Source organism: Orbicella franksi, chromosome 2, assembly GCF_964199315.1.
Source record: "Orbicella franksi chromosome 2, jaOrbFran1.1, whole genome shotgun sequence".
NCBI classification, from domain to species: Eukaryota; Metazoa; Cnidaria; class Anthozoa; order Scleractinia; family Merulinidae; genus Orbicella; species Orbicella franksi.
The window spans coordinates 7,336,805-7,354,923 of NC_138146.1; the positions used below are offsets into that span (position 1 = coordinate 7,336,805).

The 18,119-nt window shown below is 39.0% G+C and overlaps 2 protein-coding genes across 2 annotated transcripts in view; both read left to right on the forward strand.

Moving 5' to 3' along the window:
* The first annotated feature begins 311 nt into the window (after positions 1 to 311).
* LOC145479888 (uncharacterized) lies at positions 312 to 17,888 on the forward strand. Its single transcript, XM_081458364.1, has 18 exons — positions 312 to 424; positions 1,241 to 1,578; positions 2,127 to 2,271; positions 2,703 to 2,848; positions 3,998 to 4,169; positions 5,502 to 5,617; positions 7,346 to 7,463; positions 7,662 to 7,781; positions 8,854 to 9,003; positions 9,598 to 9,822; positions 10,326 to 10,627; positions 11,773 to 12,123; positions 12,377 to 12,623; positions 13,542 to 13,876; positions 14,541 to 14,633; positions 15,308 to 15,533; positions 16,170 to 16,381; positions 17,168 to 17,888. Exons 1-18 carry the CDS (start codon positions 382 to 384, stop codon positions 17,309 to 17,311), a joined length of 3,483 nt encoding a protein of 1,160 aa, XP_081314490.1. The 5' UTR covers positions 312 to 381; the 3' UTR covers positions 17,312 to 17,888.
* Positions 14,805 to 18,119, forward strand: part of LOC145479904 (uncharacterized) — a 148,882-nt gene continuing 145,567 nt past the window's right edge. Inside the window, exon 1 of the mRNA XM_081458382.1 lies at positions 14,805 to 14,810. The gene's annotated coding sequence lies outside the window, so the exon portion shown is untranslated. The remainder of the gene's footprint in view (positions 14,811 to 18,119) is intronic.

The window sequence follows — 18,119 nt, forward strand, 5'->3', positions numbered from 1 at the left end:
TGCAACATTATGTTTTGGAGTTGGCTGTGTGGATTATTTCACAATTGACACGTGAGGGCGCACTTAGTAACATTCATAAAAGAAAGCCCACGACCCTCTTTATATAGTAACGCAGAATATGCAAAAGTTTTATAGCTTGCGAATTTGCTGTTTTCGCATAGACGTGCGGTACAATAACAATACACGCTGGATTTTAGCGTTTAAGCAGGTTCAACAAAGAATGCAGTTGGGCGAATCCTAATTAATTCCTAATCTGAGAAATCAAAATTACAGATACATGTCTTCTGTAAATCAATATACTTTATCACTTTTGTAGAAGATAAATGCGTTTCGTTGCAAGAAGGAGACCAGTCCTTGCCTAAGGACGTCGAGTACATTCCGATGAAATGGTTTGAAACACCTTCGATTGTTTCCCTCGACGCAGGTACTGTATGCAGTAGTGTAATACAGTATGTATGCAGTTTTGTAAGTTAAATAGCTTAGAACGACATAACTTGTATCTAAGGTGAAAAGGGTGAAGAGAAACTGGAAAGAATAGTGGTTCCAATTTTTGGAAAAGCCGCATTTCAACACGCTTATCAAAATTCGATGATAGAAAAAAGTGAGTTTCACCAAACAGTTTTTGAATTAAAAGCATGATTTAAATCTAAAATGAAGGGGTTTTAAGATGACCATAACTTGTTCACCAATGATTGGGTGTTTAAAGATGATTTCCAGTCTGTACTGCGCAGTCTCAGCACCCTAATCTCACTCGATGGAATACGAATCGAAATTATTCGTTACGAGCCCCAAGCCTTATCTTTGAGGCCTTTCAAATTCTTTTTTCCAACAGCTTCATTGATTTTTACAGCTGCGAAGTTGTTTCATCAAGTATTATGAGAAAGAACGAAGCATCCATAACGGCGGTTGTTTTGAAACTTTGAATTTACTTCATTTAAGTAGTTGCGAAATTTTCACATTTTGTGATGTCTTACATGAAACAAACCAAAAAAACTCAAACAAACTCTCGAGAGTACGCAGTACAGACGGGAAATCATCTTTAAGCGATACCTATATTGAAGCATCTTTTGATAAGGTGTGGCAGTATTGGTCCATCTAAGTATAACTGCTGGAAAGTGCAAGAAACGCTTGCCAACCACCTTAACTTAAGGATTAAGTTAAAATTAAAATTAAGTTAAAATTTGACCGACTTATGAGCCAATCGATTAGTTGAGAGATATGTTCTTTTACTTATTATCAGCATGTACTAGTGAAGAGGCACTTGGCTTGGAAAACGGTCTTGTTACTAACCAGCAAATGAGCGCTTCTTCATCGTTGGATAAAGATCATGGTCCGGAAAACGCCAGGCTGAACCTTGCCGCTATTAGAGGGAAGACCGGCGCATGGGCAGCTAAAACCAATAACCAAAATCAATTTCTTCAAGTCGACTTTTGGCGAAATGTCAAAATCACAAAATTGCAAACCCAAGGCTACCACGGTCGTGCGTGGTGGGTACAGAAGTATACTCTTTCCTACAGTGCGGATCAAGGTTCCTCTTCTCTTCCTTTCCACACATATCAAGAAAATGGTGCTGATAAGGTAAGACCTCATTATATACGATTACGCTGAACATAGATGTATATGGCTGGCTTGTTAGAAAGTTCCACCGCTATCAAGAAAGAATCAGTCTTAATGGTAATGCCGAAGTTTTGACCAGTGGAAATAGATCATTTTCACGTGCCGTTATCAAAATTATAAATTAGAAACTGTCAATGGCACAAGGCTGTTCTTTAGCATATGGTCGGCATCACTGTCACTAGTTGCTGCAAACATTTCGAGAGGTGGTGGATTGAACCTTCCCCCTCCCTCCAATTGTAATAAGATTTCTCAATAAAAATGAAGGGTTTGCTTAGCCTGGATATCACAGTAATACAATTGTTACAGATGTGTATGTCAGTTCCAGAAGAGATAAATGTGCGACTACAAAAACGAAAGACCAATGCACAGCTTTTGAGGGGTTTAGGATTTGTAGTTTGGTAAGCTTAGAAAACAAAGACCTCCTTTAATATTTCAGATTTTCCTATATATAATTATCGTCATTATCTTATCATAACACTCGCGAGACTCAACATTTCTTCTGTTTTCAGGTGTTTACAGGAAATAGTGATAGCGACAGCGTGGTGACCCATGTCCTGCAGCAACCAATTATTGCTCGATACGTGCTACTAAAGCCAAAAGTATGGAACGACAATATTGCTATGAGAGCGGAACTATATGGCTGCGTTCTTTCGGGTATGGATCCGGATTTGTACCTTAATATCTGAACCAGTTGGTTTCATGTATTGCATACTTAATTGTGTTTCGATGTAAAAGTTATGTTCTCTCGTACCACTGAAAGTTGTTGCGTGATCCCTTAATTAAAGATATCGTTGATATGAGTTAGAGAAAATCTTATCAAAAACACTTCATATTGGTCGTTTTTCCTAACAAATGAAAGGATAAATAGACTCACGAAAAGATGGCTGTTGTGTCACTCTTAGTTAGTCCTCTTTACAGTATTTCAAGGGTTATACAAAATGATTGCTTACAAAAAATTGCAAATGTCGATTTCAGTAATATGCTAGCTTCATTAAAAAGAAAGTAATCCACTGTTTATTGTTGCAGTGAAACTAACGGACACTTTAATTTACTTTAATTAATATTCCATGACTCTGATCCAACAGATCGTTATCAAGCAGTAGGCCGAGGAGTGCACATGGATTATGTACAAGAGCATCTTAAAACAGAGAAGAAAATCAACTTCGGAGATTCTCAGGAGCTGTCTAACGGTGTCGAAATTGAAATCCTGGCAGATACTGTATACGTTAAGGTACGCCATAAAAACAAACAAACATACGAAGAACAACAAGAAGAAACAACACAACAGCAACGAGGAAGAAAAGTAGAAACAAAACAGAACAAAGCAAAAAACAAACAAAGAGAGAAATAAATTACTCTGGCTTGCGGGCGAATAATTTAGCACCATGTTTTAATTGTTATAATTAACCTATTGCGGTAGACTAATTCTGTGTTGTTGGGTGTCTTGTTACAAAGATTATCAGCTGATCATACAACGAGCAAAAATCTCGCATTGCTTCTGGTCACGGTCATAATCGAACGTTACTTCCCTTCCTTCCCTGGTTCAAATCCTTTCTCCATCTTATGTGCATTGCCATCCCTATTCGTAGATAGCTATCGTTGTGATACCGACTTTACAGTTCATTCAGTCGTTCGCTGGGAATTCTTGTCAGAGTTTTGGCCCTGCCACTTGCACCACCCAGGGGGGGGGGGGGTGCTCCCTTATATGGCCTATTTAAGTATGTGCGGCCCAAAGGGTATGGTTTTTCAGCAGTTTTGTTCATAAATAGGATATCGATTTTAGCTGATTTTGGCCATTTTGGTCATAAATAGGTATGGTTTTTGCACTCTAGCCTTAATGTGGGTATGTTTTTAAAAAGAAGCCACTTTTTCGTCATAATCGAAAAGAAAATCGACAAGAGCCCTTCACAAATTATGCTTACGGTAATTTAACATTGGTCTGAACTAGGGAACTTATTATAGCGAAGGTCTGAAACAGGGTTTTGATTTAAGGATTAGGTCATATATAAATAGAGTTTCGAATTTTTGGTCAGGTCATAAATAGGGTAGGGAATATCGCAGATTTTGGTCATAAATAGGACAAGGGTTTTGGGAGGCGGGCCACACACTCCCACCCGATTTTGCTGGGAGTACCTCCCCCCCCCCCCCCTTAGGTTGCAACATCTCTTCGTAAATGCACGCATGTTTTTACTGGTATTTGCATATATTATAGGCAATGCCTGTCTATAATGTGTAGCTAGCTTTGAGATCGAAAATGCACCTCTCAAACTCACTAGTGACAATGCATGAGTTCTTGCTTAGTTACTGATTAGTGAACACGGGCAATTTATCACAGACTCATTATTGCGTTACTAACGTTACAAAACTGATAAACCTTTAGGGTAACATCAGAATGGGTGGCATTAAAAAATTGGCGATGTACAGCCGTGAAGTGTTCTTTTTGGATAAAAGTAAATTGGACCTTCGAGCTCCCGATTTAACACAAAAATTTCAGAAATTACCTCCAAGTTCCGATGGAGTTGATGGGATGCACGGGGTGCCAGGACCATTAGGTAAGTAAAGGGCGTACAGGTACCATAAATAACAACCACTTGTGCGTTCTAATAGGAGAATCTTTGTTTACAATATTTGCCCACAACATTTTTTCTAGTAAATCGTGTCTAGCATGATGCCTTCTATGCGCAAAGTCCTATGTTAATAAGGAAAAGTGTAAACAATGACGTCAGCAAAGATTCGCCTCTAAACCAAAACAGCGCCGGATTACCAAACACAAAATCACTATCCAAATCAATACTGTAGATTAATGTGCCCGTGAAAGAAGTTGTAAGTTGTACTGTCAGCTAGTAAAATTTCTAATGTACTCGTTAAAATTAACATAGGGTCATGGTTTTGTCTGCGTCACACCGTCCGCAATTTTGCACAATACAGTACATTATTATTATTATTATTATTATTATTATTATTATTATTATTATTATTATTATTGTTACAGTCGAACCTCCGGTTGCGACCACCTCTCGCAAGGGGCGTCGTGTCCTCAGCGACCAGTTTTCCAAAATACCAAAAGTTTCCCAGTCAAATCATTACATTGGGAACCTCTTGTAAGCGACCACCTGTCGTAAGCGACCGCCACCACTTTTAGAGCTAAAATTTTGAAATTTCCTGTTGCTTTTAACACCCCTTAAGCGACCACTTGACAGATAATAGAGGGGAAATTGGATAATAAGGTGTTTTAACATTATCGTATTCCTGAGTAATAATAATAATAATAATAATAATAATAATAATTTATTGATTTATAGTGCGCTTTTTAACATACCAGGTGATCAAAAGCGCATTACAACAATAAATAACCTAAAACTATACAAGTATTAAAAATCTACAATAAAATTTAAAAATAATAACAATAAAAAAAAACACTACATCATTTATTATATATACATATTTAAGAAATATTAAAAGCTAATTTAAAAAGATAAGTTTTAAGATTTGACTTAAAAGTGGAAATACATTTGATCATGCGGAGGTTAACAGGAAGCACAGGAGATGGAAATTTTTCAATGACACTACTGGATTTTTTTCTCGAAATTGACTTTCCGCATGAATAAAACACTGCATATGCATTGGCGCATGAGGTCAGTCTCGGCAGTTATCATATTCTAATGAACCAAAATTTTGATTCCATATGATTTAAACTCTCATGAGTGACCACCTCTCATAATCGACCACCTAGGCTTGACATTTTGGGTGGTCGCTTACAGGAGGCTCTACTTTATTATTATTGCTGTTGACCTGCTATTGGGATTGTCATCATAGCTGTTGTTTTAAGTTGTGTTGTTGTTGCTGTTGTGAAAATGTACGCCTTCCTTCTTTGTTCCTCCAAGTGGAAATATTTGCTGACACGGTAGCTGGACAAGTAAGCATTGTAACAAGTGGTGGAAATGGGAAGCAGGGGCAAGATGGTTCCGATGGTAGAAAAGGGGCCGACAGCTCAGCAAAGGTATAGTAGCCTGCGTAGCTTGCGGTTTTTAAGCAATTTGAGCGCCCTACGAAAGAGGTGAAGCCGCGATAACAAGCGCCAAAGCCGCCAGGAGCTTAAGAGAGAGACAACCTGAGAAACCGCCCGCACGGATGCTAATTTTGTACGCTGGCGTACGGGCCATTGCCATTGGATCAGAAGGCTAACCCATCAATCAAAGTTTTCGCTTATCTCCCAAGGGACAGCTCCAAGGAACAACACTGATTACAACGCAGATCTTTGGCGTGTAAACAGAAAATAATTGACGAAGCGTTGTCGAAAGCGTTATCGCGCCTGCATATTCTTCGCGAATATCGAGAAATTGTTAACTGCCAACACGAGCAAGAAACAATCGTAAACAATTTGCCTCATGGGAGAGACGTAATGGCCGTTTTCCCAACAGGCTTTGGCGAAATCATGATTTTTACCGTGATTCTCTGTTTGCGCTCACCAGACAAGAATTGTCCTCTACGAGAACCAGTATCGTGGTTATTTCGCTGTTAAAGAGCATCATCGACAACCAAATTTCAGAAGTATTATCGCTGAACTTCACAGCAATGGAATTGTCGTTTGATGTTTTATGTCTTTTTCTTGTTTGACGACTTCGATCGCGGCTTGCTTCACTTTCTGCAGGCTCGAGTAGATAAAATTATGAAGTTCAAAACGTTTCTTATTTTTCGTGTACAGGCATGGCACACACGATCAGATGATGTGTCTGATCTTTCTATTTCCAGACCAATTTCAGATTTCTGACAAAGTGCCATTTTGAAATCATTTACGCTTAGAGACCTTGAAAAGGTTATGCATGGAAATGTTTAAATTTTCCGAATTTGATCTTGATCTTGTCATCGGGTTGTCAAAATATGTAATAAGGGGCGAAAATATAGCAACGCGGGTAATCCCTCGCGGCTTCGCCGCTTTGTGCGCTCGCGTTCAAACTACTTAAAAACTTGCTTAAACCGCCAAGCTAGCAGGCTAAGGTAGAGATTTGTACTTTTTTAATGTTTCCATTTTTGTTGCTACAAACTACTACTGCTACACAATCCACAAAACTGGTAGAGCAAGCTTAAACAGTAAATCTTAGGAAAATAAAAAGAACGTGAACGAAAACTTTCACTTTTACCTGTGCGGACATCGATTGCCCGTATTTTTTGGAACTCACTTTGTTATATTATAAGGACATTCTTTCCAACAATGTACATTTCGACTAGATATCAGACCTCGGTACAACCGAGTAGAACATTGCTAATTTTCAAAACACGTCTTTTCAATTTTTACAAATTTCTCGAAAACTATGTTTTTTTTTTGTTTTTTTTTTTAGTTACAGATATATTTCCGAAGCATCATTCGTGATTTTGTCATTTTTGAGCATGGCCAGCGATTCTAAATATTCTTATTCAGGGCTTTAACATCTCCACCAGGAATGATCGAACTGAGCCTCTAAAAGTTGAAGCCGTGCGTAGCGATGCTCAGTTTTGACATTATATATTCTGAGTACAACCGTGAAGTAGCATCACATCCCCTTGTAATATCCCGATTACTATTAAGTTCATACAACCCTTTAGCAGTCTGTGTATAATCCAATGCCTCTCCATTCTGCTAAATTATTGCCCTCGTGTTTGTTTGTTTTTTGTTTGTTTGTTAAATTATTTGTTTACTTTTCAATTTTCTTTGTTTTGGGGGTTTGTTTGTACATTTTTTCTGTATCAGAGAGCTGACAAGACCGAGCAAGACTGTTTAGCAATGGGTGAAAAGTGCTCGGATATTCCAGGGCAACGAGGTGAACAAGGAGGGGTTGGCGAAGACGGCGGGTATGCTGGGCATTCTGGTAAGTGTGAACGTGTAACAGGTGTAGGCCACAAGTGCTTCTTAGTAACGAAATTATCATGCTATAAAATATCGCAATATCACAGAGACATAGTTGTTAGAGGGTTTTAATTTGTGAAATGAAATATTTACTCCTTCTGACATCAACACCTAATTACTTTTGAATTAAATTCTCAGAACTACGTTTACTCCAAAACAGGAAACGGTGGTAACGCTGGACGCCAAACAATAAACGTCAGAAAAGTTCAAGGAAAGCTGGATCTAAAAACATGTCCTGGTAGAGGGAGCCAGGAAGCTAAAAATGGCGTTGGAGGAGTTGGTAAGAATGCCTGCCTAAGACCACAAACTGAGTTCGGCGTACCCAGATGGGATAGCAAAACACAAACCGCAAACAATCAAGCCTACATTGTAGTCCCAGGCAGCATACTGAAACCATTTAAACAGTCTCAGACAACAACAGTTTTGATAATAATCAATCGAACAATTTGAATTATCACTCACTGCAATTTTTTTCATTTTCATTGGCCGAGAGTCAACTATGCAACCTGCGAATAACTGCTTACAAATAATGGTCGCGATTGTAACCAAGGTCTTGTGTGAAAAATGGCGATCGCTTCCATGAGCTGTTAGAGAGTGATTGAAATACGAAAACAAACTTGGTGATCAAATGATAAAACAATTATTGAACTGAGGTATCACAAAATATTGTGATTTGTCAGTGTGTCACAGATCAAGATCAATTGCCACTGACAGATCACGATACTGTGTACAATCTAGCCCAATAACTGTTTAAAATTGTTTGATTGATCAGTCACTCATCGATAATCAATCAATCATTCGATGATCAATATTAACCATCAATTGATAATCACAAAGCTTTACCCAAATATTATTGACTACAAAATGTGGCCGGAAGCTAATTAAAGGAATTGATTAAAGGCTTATAGTCAAACTTCTCCACATTATGATATAAGCCAAACAGAACCAGCTCTCGTTGTGGAATTCACCGAATAATATAATTTCGCGTATAACTGAACACAACCGTGAATAATTAGTGGGCGTTTTTTTAGAATCATGGTGGCTCCGCGTTTCCTCGCGCGACAAGAATAAGTAAAAAGCCCTCTGTGCGTATACGAAAACACTCGCTACCCCTAACTGTCTCATCAATAGCTCATTTTTACGTCCTATAAAGACTTGCTTGATGAGGAAACAAGAATTGCGTAATTACTGTCTACATAAGGCACTAAATCAACAAGAGCTATCCTTTGGTTGATTAATTGGCTGATTCCTGCGCTTGTCTGGAAATAATGCTGTTTTTGTTCGCTTGTTTGTTTGTTTGTTTGTTTGCTTGTTTTTGAAAAACTGAAATGAAGAGTTCGCGATATTTTTAGGCGGTGGGGGAGGACTCGGAGGTCGTGGTGCCAAATGCAAACGCCATGGAAAATGGTGTAAATTTCCCTGTTCTCGACGCTGTAAAATGAAAGGTCAAACAGCTCAAGCGGCCCGTGGCCCACCTGGAGAAAAAGGACGTGATGGGCAAAGTTAAGTATTGCGGAAAAGTCCTTTAATTTTTTTTTTTTTTTTTTTCCTATCTGAGGCCCCGTTCACACAACACCCGGTGTTTTCACTCTGAAGCCCCATCAATGTTTTCCGTCCACACTACGCCAGAGAAATTTGATAACGCCAAAATGACTGAGCAGTCATTTTGGATTTGTCCTTGAGGGAAACTTGAGCAAGCTAGAAATCACATGATTAAGGGGACATCATTGACTTCAAAAAGCTCCGTTTTCATGATGGATTAGTGTGGAGGCCTACTGGCTATAGAAATAAAGCTACATTTTCAAATTTATCCAGCGTATTGTAGACGGAGCCTTAATAATGAAAAAGACAATGCGTCCTCGTGTGGCTTGCGAGTTATTCCAGTTAGATTTGTTAGCCTCCTGTTATACTTGAATTTCACCAAGAGTAGACTACGGTTCCCACAATAGAGAACTGAAACACGCTATTTTTTTGTTTTCGGCCTAACGTATTTTGTACCAGCATTAAACCAAAAATAACCACGAAAAACTAAAAAATGATTGCCATTCTCAAGAAGCCCCTCTTCTGCAACGTTCTCTTTTTGTTATTGTAATCAGCTCCGGTAACCCCTGGTTCAGATGGTCAAGTGGAAAGCTCTTATCTTCAGAAACGTGACCTTAGTCTCAGTGGAAAAGGGAAGTACCCATTAGCTTTAATAAAGCTGATGACCAGGTACGGTGAAGATCTTATTTGGTCGAACAAGATCACAAAAGCCGAAGCTGTGTTGAGTTTCATCGTTACCTTAACACAAGGAAGATCGGATACATCTGAATTGAGAAAGGGTAAAATTTTTCTTACTTTTCTTTTTCCTTTCTTTTCTTTTTTTTTTTTTTCTTTTTGAGCGACTACTTTTGAACAAAAATGTAGTGTCGCGATTAATAGCCAACAAAATGCAATAGAGAAATAGTCATTTGTAATCCGCTATTTTCCCTCTCTAACAATTGAACTGTCAGGATGAGGTTTGCTCTGTGCTGTTAAAGTAACTTATTGACTGACTAGAAGGTTTTTCTAGGACATGTAGACGGCTTCCTTTCGGTTTCTTTCGACTTTGACAGTTCACCAGTACATTTGCCTCTGGTTGTGAACTACCAGCCGTAGCTGGAGTTCAAGTTCCCTGGAGATAGTTACTAGGGCAAAGCTAATATTTGCCACTGGATTATGCCTCCAAAATGTAACTTGATATTGTTGTAATGATTTTGCTCTGAGTAATTAAGCAGCTGTCTTGAATGATCTTACTGTGTTTTGAAACATGTTGTTTCTTATATCCTGCTTGTGTTCACCTTAGTGGCAAAACGAAGACTAGCCTTTCTAAACAAAGACGGATTTGACCGATTTGGAAGGAATCAATTGTTCGCGCCGCTGATGAAATGGGAAGCTATCAAGAGTAAGGCGGTGGCAATTAGAAATAACGCTGAACCGTACGAAAAGGCGTACAATGAGATACGAGATTCCGTTCAAGGGCGGGATAATATAAAAGAAGTGTTCAAGGCGCTTCCAGTGGCAGCTAAGACTCAGGTTGATAAAGAGAAAGAAAGACTCACTGAGGCTAGACGAGTAGCAGTAAGCCAGAAAGGAGTTTATGTTAAGGTACGTTTTCCGTAGAAACAAGAAACAAACGAAATAATATAGTGACAATGAATAATAAAATCTCACTAGGTGGTAAACACTTCATTTGATGCTTGGGCTTACAACAAGGGGATTGTGGGGAAGGGGGAATGGTGAGGATTTGCTGAGCGATGCTGAAACTTTCAATAGCTTCCCATTCATCTCTTCGATCCGGAAGTTGAAACGAATCTGTCTTTTCCGCTCCCACGAAACGATAAATATATATACTGTTCTTAGTAACTGATGTCGGGAATAATTATGGGGTACGTTTATACCGTAAATCCTTGAATTAGCGCCCCCTCGAATAAGCGCCCCCTTCAAATAAGCGCCCCTCCTATCAGGCAAAATTTTAAATAAGCGCCTTTCCTAAAATAAGCGCCCCCCTCACCTTCGACCATTTTGTGGACGAGTACTGAGCCAACAAAGGATGTATAGTTTTCGTCGTGTAGTATTAGATTTGTACATTGTTTCAGTTAAGTTTTAGAACGCCTTAAGTGAACACGTTGAACACGTTAAGTACTAACGATGCCGCGATTTAAACTTAAGGATCAGCTTTTTATGTCGATTAACAGCTTATGTTGTTGTTTAAGCGCAGATGATGCATTAAAAAAAAAATGATCATGTCAGGCCACGATTTGGGAGGATTAAATAAGCGCCCCCAATCTTCTCCTAAATTTGAAATGAGCGCCCCGGGCACTAATTCGAGGATTTACAGTAGACAAGTTACTCCTGCTCCTAAATAATGCCAAGATCAAGATTCAACTTCCTAGAGATGAACAACCCAAGAGCATGGTTGGAATGAAGGTCTCTGATGAAGTCTGCTATTGTCAGACGAAACGCGTAGGAGATTAAAACCAATTTTTACTATTACAGTTCGTGCTGTGCTGCTCACTAGTTTAACTTTAAAAAAAAAATTCAAAGGGTCAATCGATGAATCAATCAATCAATCAGAATGACTAGAGTCATTGACTAACACTGGGAATTATTGTAGTCTACTTAGAGTGCAGTCATTCTGAAAGTCACATAAACGTTTCCTTATTTACCATGATTGTATTGACTACATTATATCATTTTACTTGTTTGTCTGCTGATTCTCCATTATGTTTTACTGCCTTAACAATCACCAGAGCATCAAGGAGTTTGAATCAAGTATGGCCAGTTCTCTGAAAGCAATAGCCGCCCAGCTTCCTGATGTATACAAAAAGTCGCAGTTCAACAAACAGGACCTCGTTGTTATACTTCAAGGAGTTACTGGATTCGTTGGTGGCGTGGTAGGAAAGGATCCATTTTCGACTCTTAGTGCCGCTATAGGAGTTGCCGGTCATTTTGCAACAAAGTGTAATACAGGATCTCTTCACGAAAACCTGAACAAAACAGAGAAGTGGTTAGCATTTGGCAAGGAATACGCCGCTCTTAAAGATTCTAGTGATCTGGATTTTGACAAAATGGACATAGGATCTGTACCAGAGGTTATGAAGGTAGTAGAGAGCTTGTGTTGTATATTTTGGCAAACGTGTTATGAAGACTTTCATAATTTTGGGCGCGAGAATAGTTTATTTGGATGACGTGAACTCTAAGGATCTATCTAAACTTATTTTTGTTCATTTAATTTTTAGCTGAGTGAGTACAAATAAAGTTGTTGTTGCTGTATCTATCTTTATGTTATCCCTCTAATCTCTATATAACGTCAGGGCTCTGTTGTTCATGATATTTTTTGTTCTTTATCCAAAGGCCAACCTGGAAATGAACCAGGGAGGACTAGCAGCGGACCTGGTTTGCATGTTGGACGAGAGATCACTGCCTCGAAACAAGGCAAAGTTCGAGGCAGAGATTGGGGGTTTCTTTATTGCTGGTGCAGCAAGAATTGATCTCATTGGCAAAGTTATTGACTTAGACAATTTCATTGGTGGAAACAATTTTGATATCCTTAACTTGGAAGAAACATCAAATGCAATAGGAAGCCTCAGTGAATCTGGTGGTAAGCATTGCTGCTTGATTGTACAATGAAGCAATGTCTTCCGTAAACATAAAAACCCAATCCGACCACAATGTTACACATTGAACCAAACTGGAAGTAAAAAGCCATGCACTAATCGGAATAGCGTTACAAATAACCATACCACAAGAAATTTACTTTTAGACAATATATAAATCAGAACAAAAAATGGGTAAGTTCAGTTGTTATTGTTTTTTTGTTGTTTTTTTTTCTCAGTTTTGCGTAAAAACAAATTATTGGTAACTTTTGAAATTAGGTTTAAGGTTAACACCGTACAGCGTGCAATTTGAGAGGCAGCAAGGTCCGCCATGTTGTCCTTTTCTCCATTTGACAGAACATTGGTAAGCGAGCAGGAGCTAAAGGATTTGACAATCCATTTAATCCACACATGACGAGTATATACCAAACATCAATTGGTAGCGGAAATACTTGAATGAATTCGGTCATGGATTAGCATAATTAATGAAAAGTAAGGAATGATAGATTGGAGGATTTAGATTTGGCATTGCAAAATAAGTGAGATAATACGCGAGCTCTCATTGGTCGATAGGTGTGTTTGGATTAGAGTATGTAAACAGGTTGTAGCGTTTTAGAGTCGCGGTTATTTTTGGGAAATATTTTGTTAAAGTATTAGAGCCCTCTTTTTCGTGTTTTGTAGCCTCATCTAAACCCCTGAGGGGATGGGGCAAGAATTTTCGAAAGCTATGTAAACCCTCGACTGTGTCTCGGTTTGCATTAGTCTAAAATTCTTCTAGCACCCCTCGTGTTCAGATAAAGCCTTAACAGGTTACAAAAACGTGAATATGGGAATCTCAGCAGTTATAGCAGCTAATAAAGTAGATGAGAGCTTATGGCTGTAAGACTCTTTCCTAAAACTTATGTATTATATACACTTTACAGCCGCCCCGATTGCTGACAACATACAACAAACGTTCCTTGATAATCTCCTGACTTCGTATAGACATATGGAAGACAGCTTTGCAATCCAACTGTTGGAGACCCTCAAAGCATTTGAGTTCCGTACCTTATGGAATGTTCAGGATAAAGTGTTCAAATTCGAGCGAACTGCAAGTGAAACCGCAAAGGGAACTGGGAAGCTTGAGGGAGTTCTTCAGTTGACCAAGTCTTTAGAGAAACTTGAGGAACTTCAAAGCAAAGCAGGGCAATGCTTTACAAAGTTCCGGTACACCACCAGCACAGACAAGTGGGCTTTTGACAATGTTAAAGACGCGGCAGTAAGTAAGCTATGAATGCACGCAGTCATACCTTGCCTGCTTGCATTTCTGCACATATATACTTGTATGGGTTCAAACGTTTGGCAAAGTAGCAATGAGGTGGTAAGTAGTTTCGGTTGAATGCATGTCCTTCGTTTTCATATCGATCCTAGCAAAGTTAATAAAGAGGAGTGGTTATGAAGCCCGGCAAACATCAAAATAGCAAACAAAGATGCCAAGATTTATGCTGGAAGGTCCACGACCGGCCGTGCAACACCGTTTGTTTTGCCCTCATATACTATGCATGAATTTCGTAACTAAAACGTTGCCATTGGTTAGTTCCTCGGTCAGTAGTAAACAACTCTTGTGTTTTGTGCAGGGTCAAGGCCATAAAGCGAACGAAAACATACCACAAAGAACTTTGTCCCGTTTCATAACCATTCCCTCTATTAACTATGGTTCAAATGTTTGGCAAAGTGGCAATGAGGTGGTTAGTGGTTTCGGTTGAATGCATGTCCTTCGTTTTTCTCTCGACCCTAGTAAATAATTGGAACCAAGGGGGACGAGTAGTTCGAATTTAAGATAGTCCTGGCAACTTCAAAAAAAAAAAGAAAAGCCCTCTACATGTAAGCCAGGGCATGTCGTTACTGGATAATGAGTAATAAATGATCATTTGTTCTTTCAGATGTTTGACCAGTTACACAAAGGTGACACGTCGACTTTCACTTTGAAACTTTCCCAAAGCTGTGAAACATGTTACAACGTTCGTCTTTTAAAGGTAAGAGACTTATATGAATGCTAAATGTTATCGTGAACTGAAGAAATTTCATACGGTTCAGTTGTTTCGAAACCAAAAGCCAAAGCGATATGTTAATCTAGATCAAAAGAGAATGAAGAGTCTAACCGCTATATAGTCCCTTTTCTCAACGAAATCTCTCTCAAGTTATTCTTTGTTGTTGTATCCAGACCATCTCAGGGATACTTTTAAAACGTGCGTTGTGTACTGGATGTCTTCTTGGAAGATGGAAACGGGTGTAAAAAGGGTGTAAATCGCTTGGGTGTTTACGAAAGTAGATTTTGCGCAACAGGATCGCCCATTTCCAGAGTCTCCTGGGATTTCTGAGCCGAGATGAATGATCTAAAAATTACCATATGAGGGATTAACTATACTACCCTTCATCCTCTCTTGTTGAAGTATGTTAACGATCTGTTCTTCACTGTGTGTAATTTCACACCGTCATGATCATTATTTATGTATTACCAGCACCCTCTTGACTGCATAGGACGCTTTGTATAAATGGTGCTGAAATGTATATAATAATACTTATGTTATACATCCTAAGCCTCACATTCATGTGAAAAATGCTTTGTCTAGAAATTAAACATTAACACGAGGCTAAGAGTGTGTAAAGTATTGTTATTCATTTTTTTTCTTTTTAAAATAAAATGTAGATGTATGTTGAGCTGTATGGAGAGACGACACAAGACGAAAAGAGCCTGAACTTCCCTGCCAAGGTTTTTTTACGAGTGCGGCATATGGGTGGGTCAGTCTTTAGAGATGCTACTGGAAAGACCAAGGTATTCCATCAGCCGTTGGGATCAGAGCGAAAGTTTGAATTTAACCGTTTTGAAATAACCAACACAGCAGAATGTAACAAAGACAAGAAGAAAGGCATAAGTAAGTAGATATACCCTAGATATACCCTTGCAGCAGCTCTAGAAACAATAGGCTACGGTTTCCAAGGGGAGCTTTTCGAAGTCTATTGCACTTGCGCACTAGACTCGATGCAGCTCAGTGAAATACTTTTAGCAATCCCAGTGGACCCTTTCGGGGTCGATAATTATTTTCTGTGATGTGGTAAAACAATTGCTACACGAAGTTCATATTACGTTGGATAGTCGGGCAGGGTCATAATTAATTAATCGACAAAGCAACCTGAGGACAACCTACCATCAACCCAACTTGAGTTGGCGGACAGACGCATAAATGACGTCATTATTATTATTATTATTATTATTATTATTATTACTAATATTTTCTGAACTAGTAGATTCCATGTTACCGCGCGTTTGCTCAGTAACAGACCACATAAGACCTCAAAAACGTGATAATAATATCAGTGAAACATTTGCCTAACGGCTCGCGTGCCACTTTTTCGTTCTTACCGCATTTTGACGTCATCTGTAATCTATCACTTAACAGACGCACGGTAACATGGAATCTGTCTGTTCTATTTTGTAAAGAAACATAAACAAATCGTAATTACAATGTACCTCAAAGGTACTAAACTAACAGATCCCTTTACAACTGCAGAGGATTCGGTTTTCTGTATGGAGAAAGATGACATTCGCTTACAGCCGATGTGCTGTCACTTTCTGAGTAACTCGCCGTGTGACATACTTCTCGGCGCAGAGGAATGTACAAGTCCATTTGGAACATACGAGATCTCCATGCCGATAGACAGCAAAGCCCCTTGTGAAGGCAGTGACTCGAGACTAACAAATAAAAACTGCAAAGACTTTGATGTGAGTTTCGAGTTGCATGCGAATACATACATAATGTTAACTGTTAATTGAATGCAAAAATAATAGTAATACTAAAACACTGCTTAAAGAAAGACAGTTTGGCTTAGCGTCAATGTCAAAATGGAGGAATTCCAAATGACATAGAGAAATAGTTGACACAACAAATAAACCTCTCGTCTTGCCGAGCATCCTGAGAGCTATCTACCTAACGTAAAACGATTAGTATATCAAGCAATATGTCTTATAACATCATAAACCAAATGGGGCATTCCTCTCCTTCGTCTACCACTACGAGGGAATGTGTTTGCTTTGGTCCGAGGGTTAGACAAACATAACCGTAAATAATTATAGCCTACACGGCTACTCACCTCCCCTACCCCCCAAACCTGCCACCACCACCACCCCGTGGAAAGACGTTTTTCATCTGGGGGACGTAAGCTACAATTATTAACTCCTTTACGTTTTCCGCCACCAAGCTAAGGCTTACATATGTTAGCTAAGCTCAGTTATTGTTATGGAGGATACATTAATCCCTTGTAGAGCTTTTGAACCAATGGAAATCGGACCACAAACAAAACAATGCAAAGAGAACATGGTTCGATCTTTCAATAATGGACTCCACTTTACACCCTTTGAGCTGATTCAACAAGCACGCAGGAGTATAAGTGCTTTATTTATCCTTGTTCCTGAAAGCCTTGGGGTTGTATCGACGCTGCAAAAAGACATGTACAGTTGTGCCTTTTTCTTTTCTTCATCGCTTTTTATTTTCGTTCTTTTTCTTCACAGCGATCCAAGTATACTAAGATGAACGTGTGGATTCATTATCTGTACTGGAGCGACAGCTACCCCACAGGGCCAGACGATCCGAAATGTGGGAGCTTCAAAGCCGCCAGTCCTGAACAAGCCACTCCTGACTACTTTAATTCTTAAACCCTAAGGAAGCATCTGGAACGAAGGACAGTGATGCCAAAATTCTCACTAAGTTATTAAAAAGAAAATAATAAGGTAATCTTTGAATTTGATTGACTAATTTCGCGCTCGCTTCAGCGGTCCGGACTTTCCCATCCCCACCCTGACTACGGACCGCTCCGAAATTTCCAACTTTGGCAGCTTTTCAAGCTTTTTGTTACACTATAAAAAAAAATTAGAATGTAAAAATTCAACACGAAGCCAAACAATTATGAATTCCGAGAACAAAAATTCTGCAAACAGTAATGCTTTTGTCAATGGCTTTGGTCGATCTGTATTGTGCCCTCTGTCTTGAGTACGGGTAACTTATATTTGCGGCCTGGTAATGAAATGATGTGGCTGGTAAAGTTATAAATTGACACCATGGCGACTAATAAATAAACCAGCTTGTTGCTTTTTCTCGACTTACCGTACTTAACGTCCACTCTGTTCATTTTACAACTTGGACTGTTGGAATTGCAAGTTTTTGTTTTTTTGTGTGTGTGTGTGTTTGTTTTGTTTTGTTTTGTTTTGTTTGTTTGTTTGTTTGTTTGTTTGTTTGTTTGTTTGTTTTTTTGTTTTAGCCAGGTATTAATGAAGCAAGTATTTCTTTTATTGGACTGGACAGCTTTTTACCATCCTCGGAGACTCAGGGGCAGTTAGTCTGGATGGGGGAGTACAAACATCAGTTTTCAGTTGTCCACAGTTAAAATTTTGGGCCATTTGTCAGTTGTCAGTTACGTGGCTGTTACTAGTTTACTTTACGTAAATGGCTCAAACCTCTCTTAGT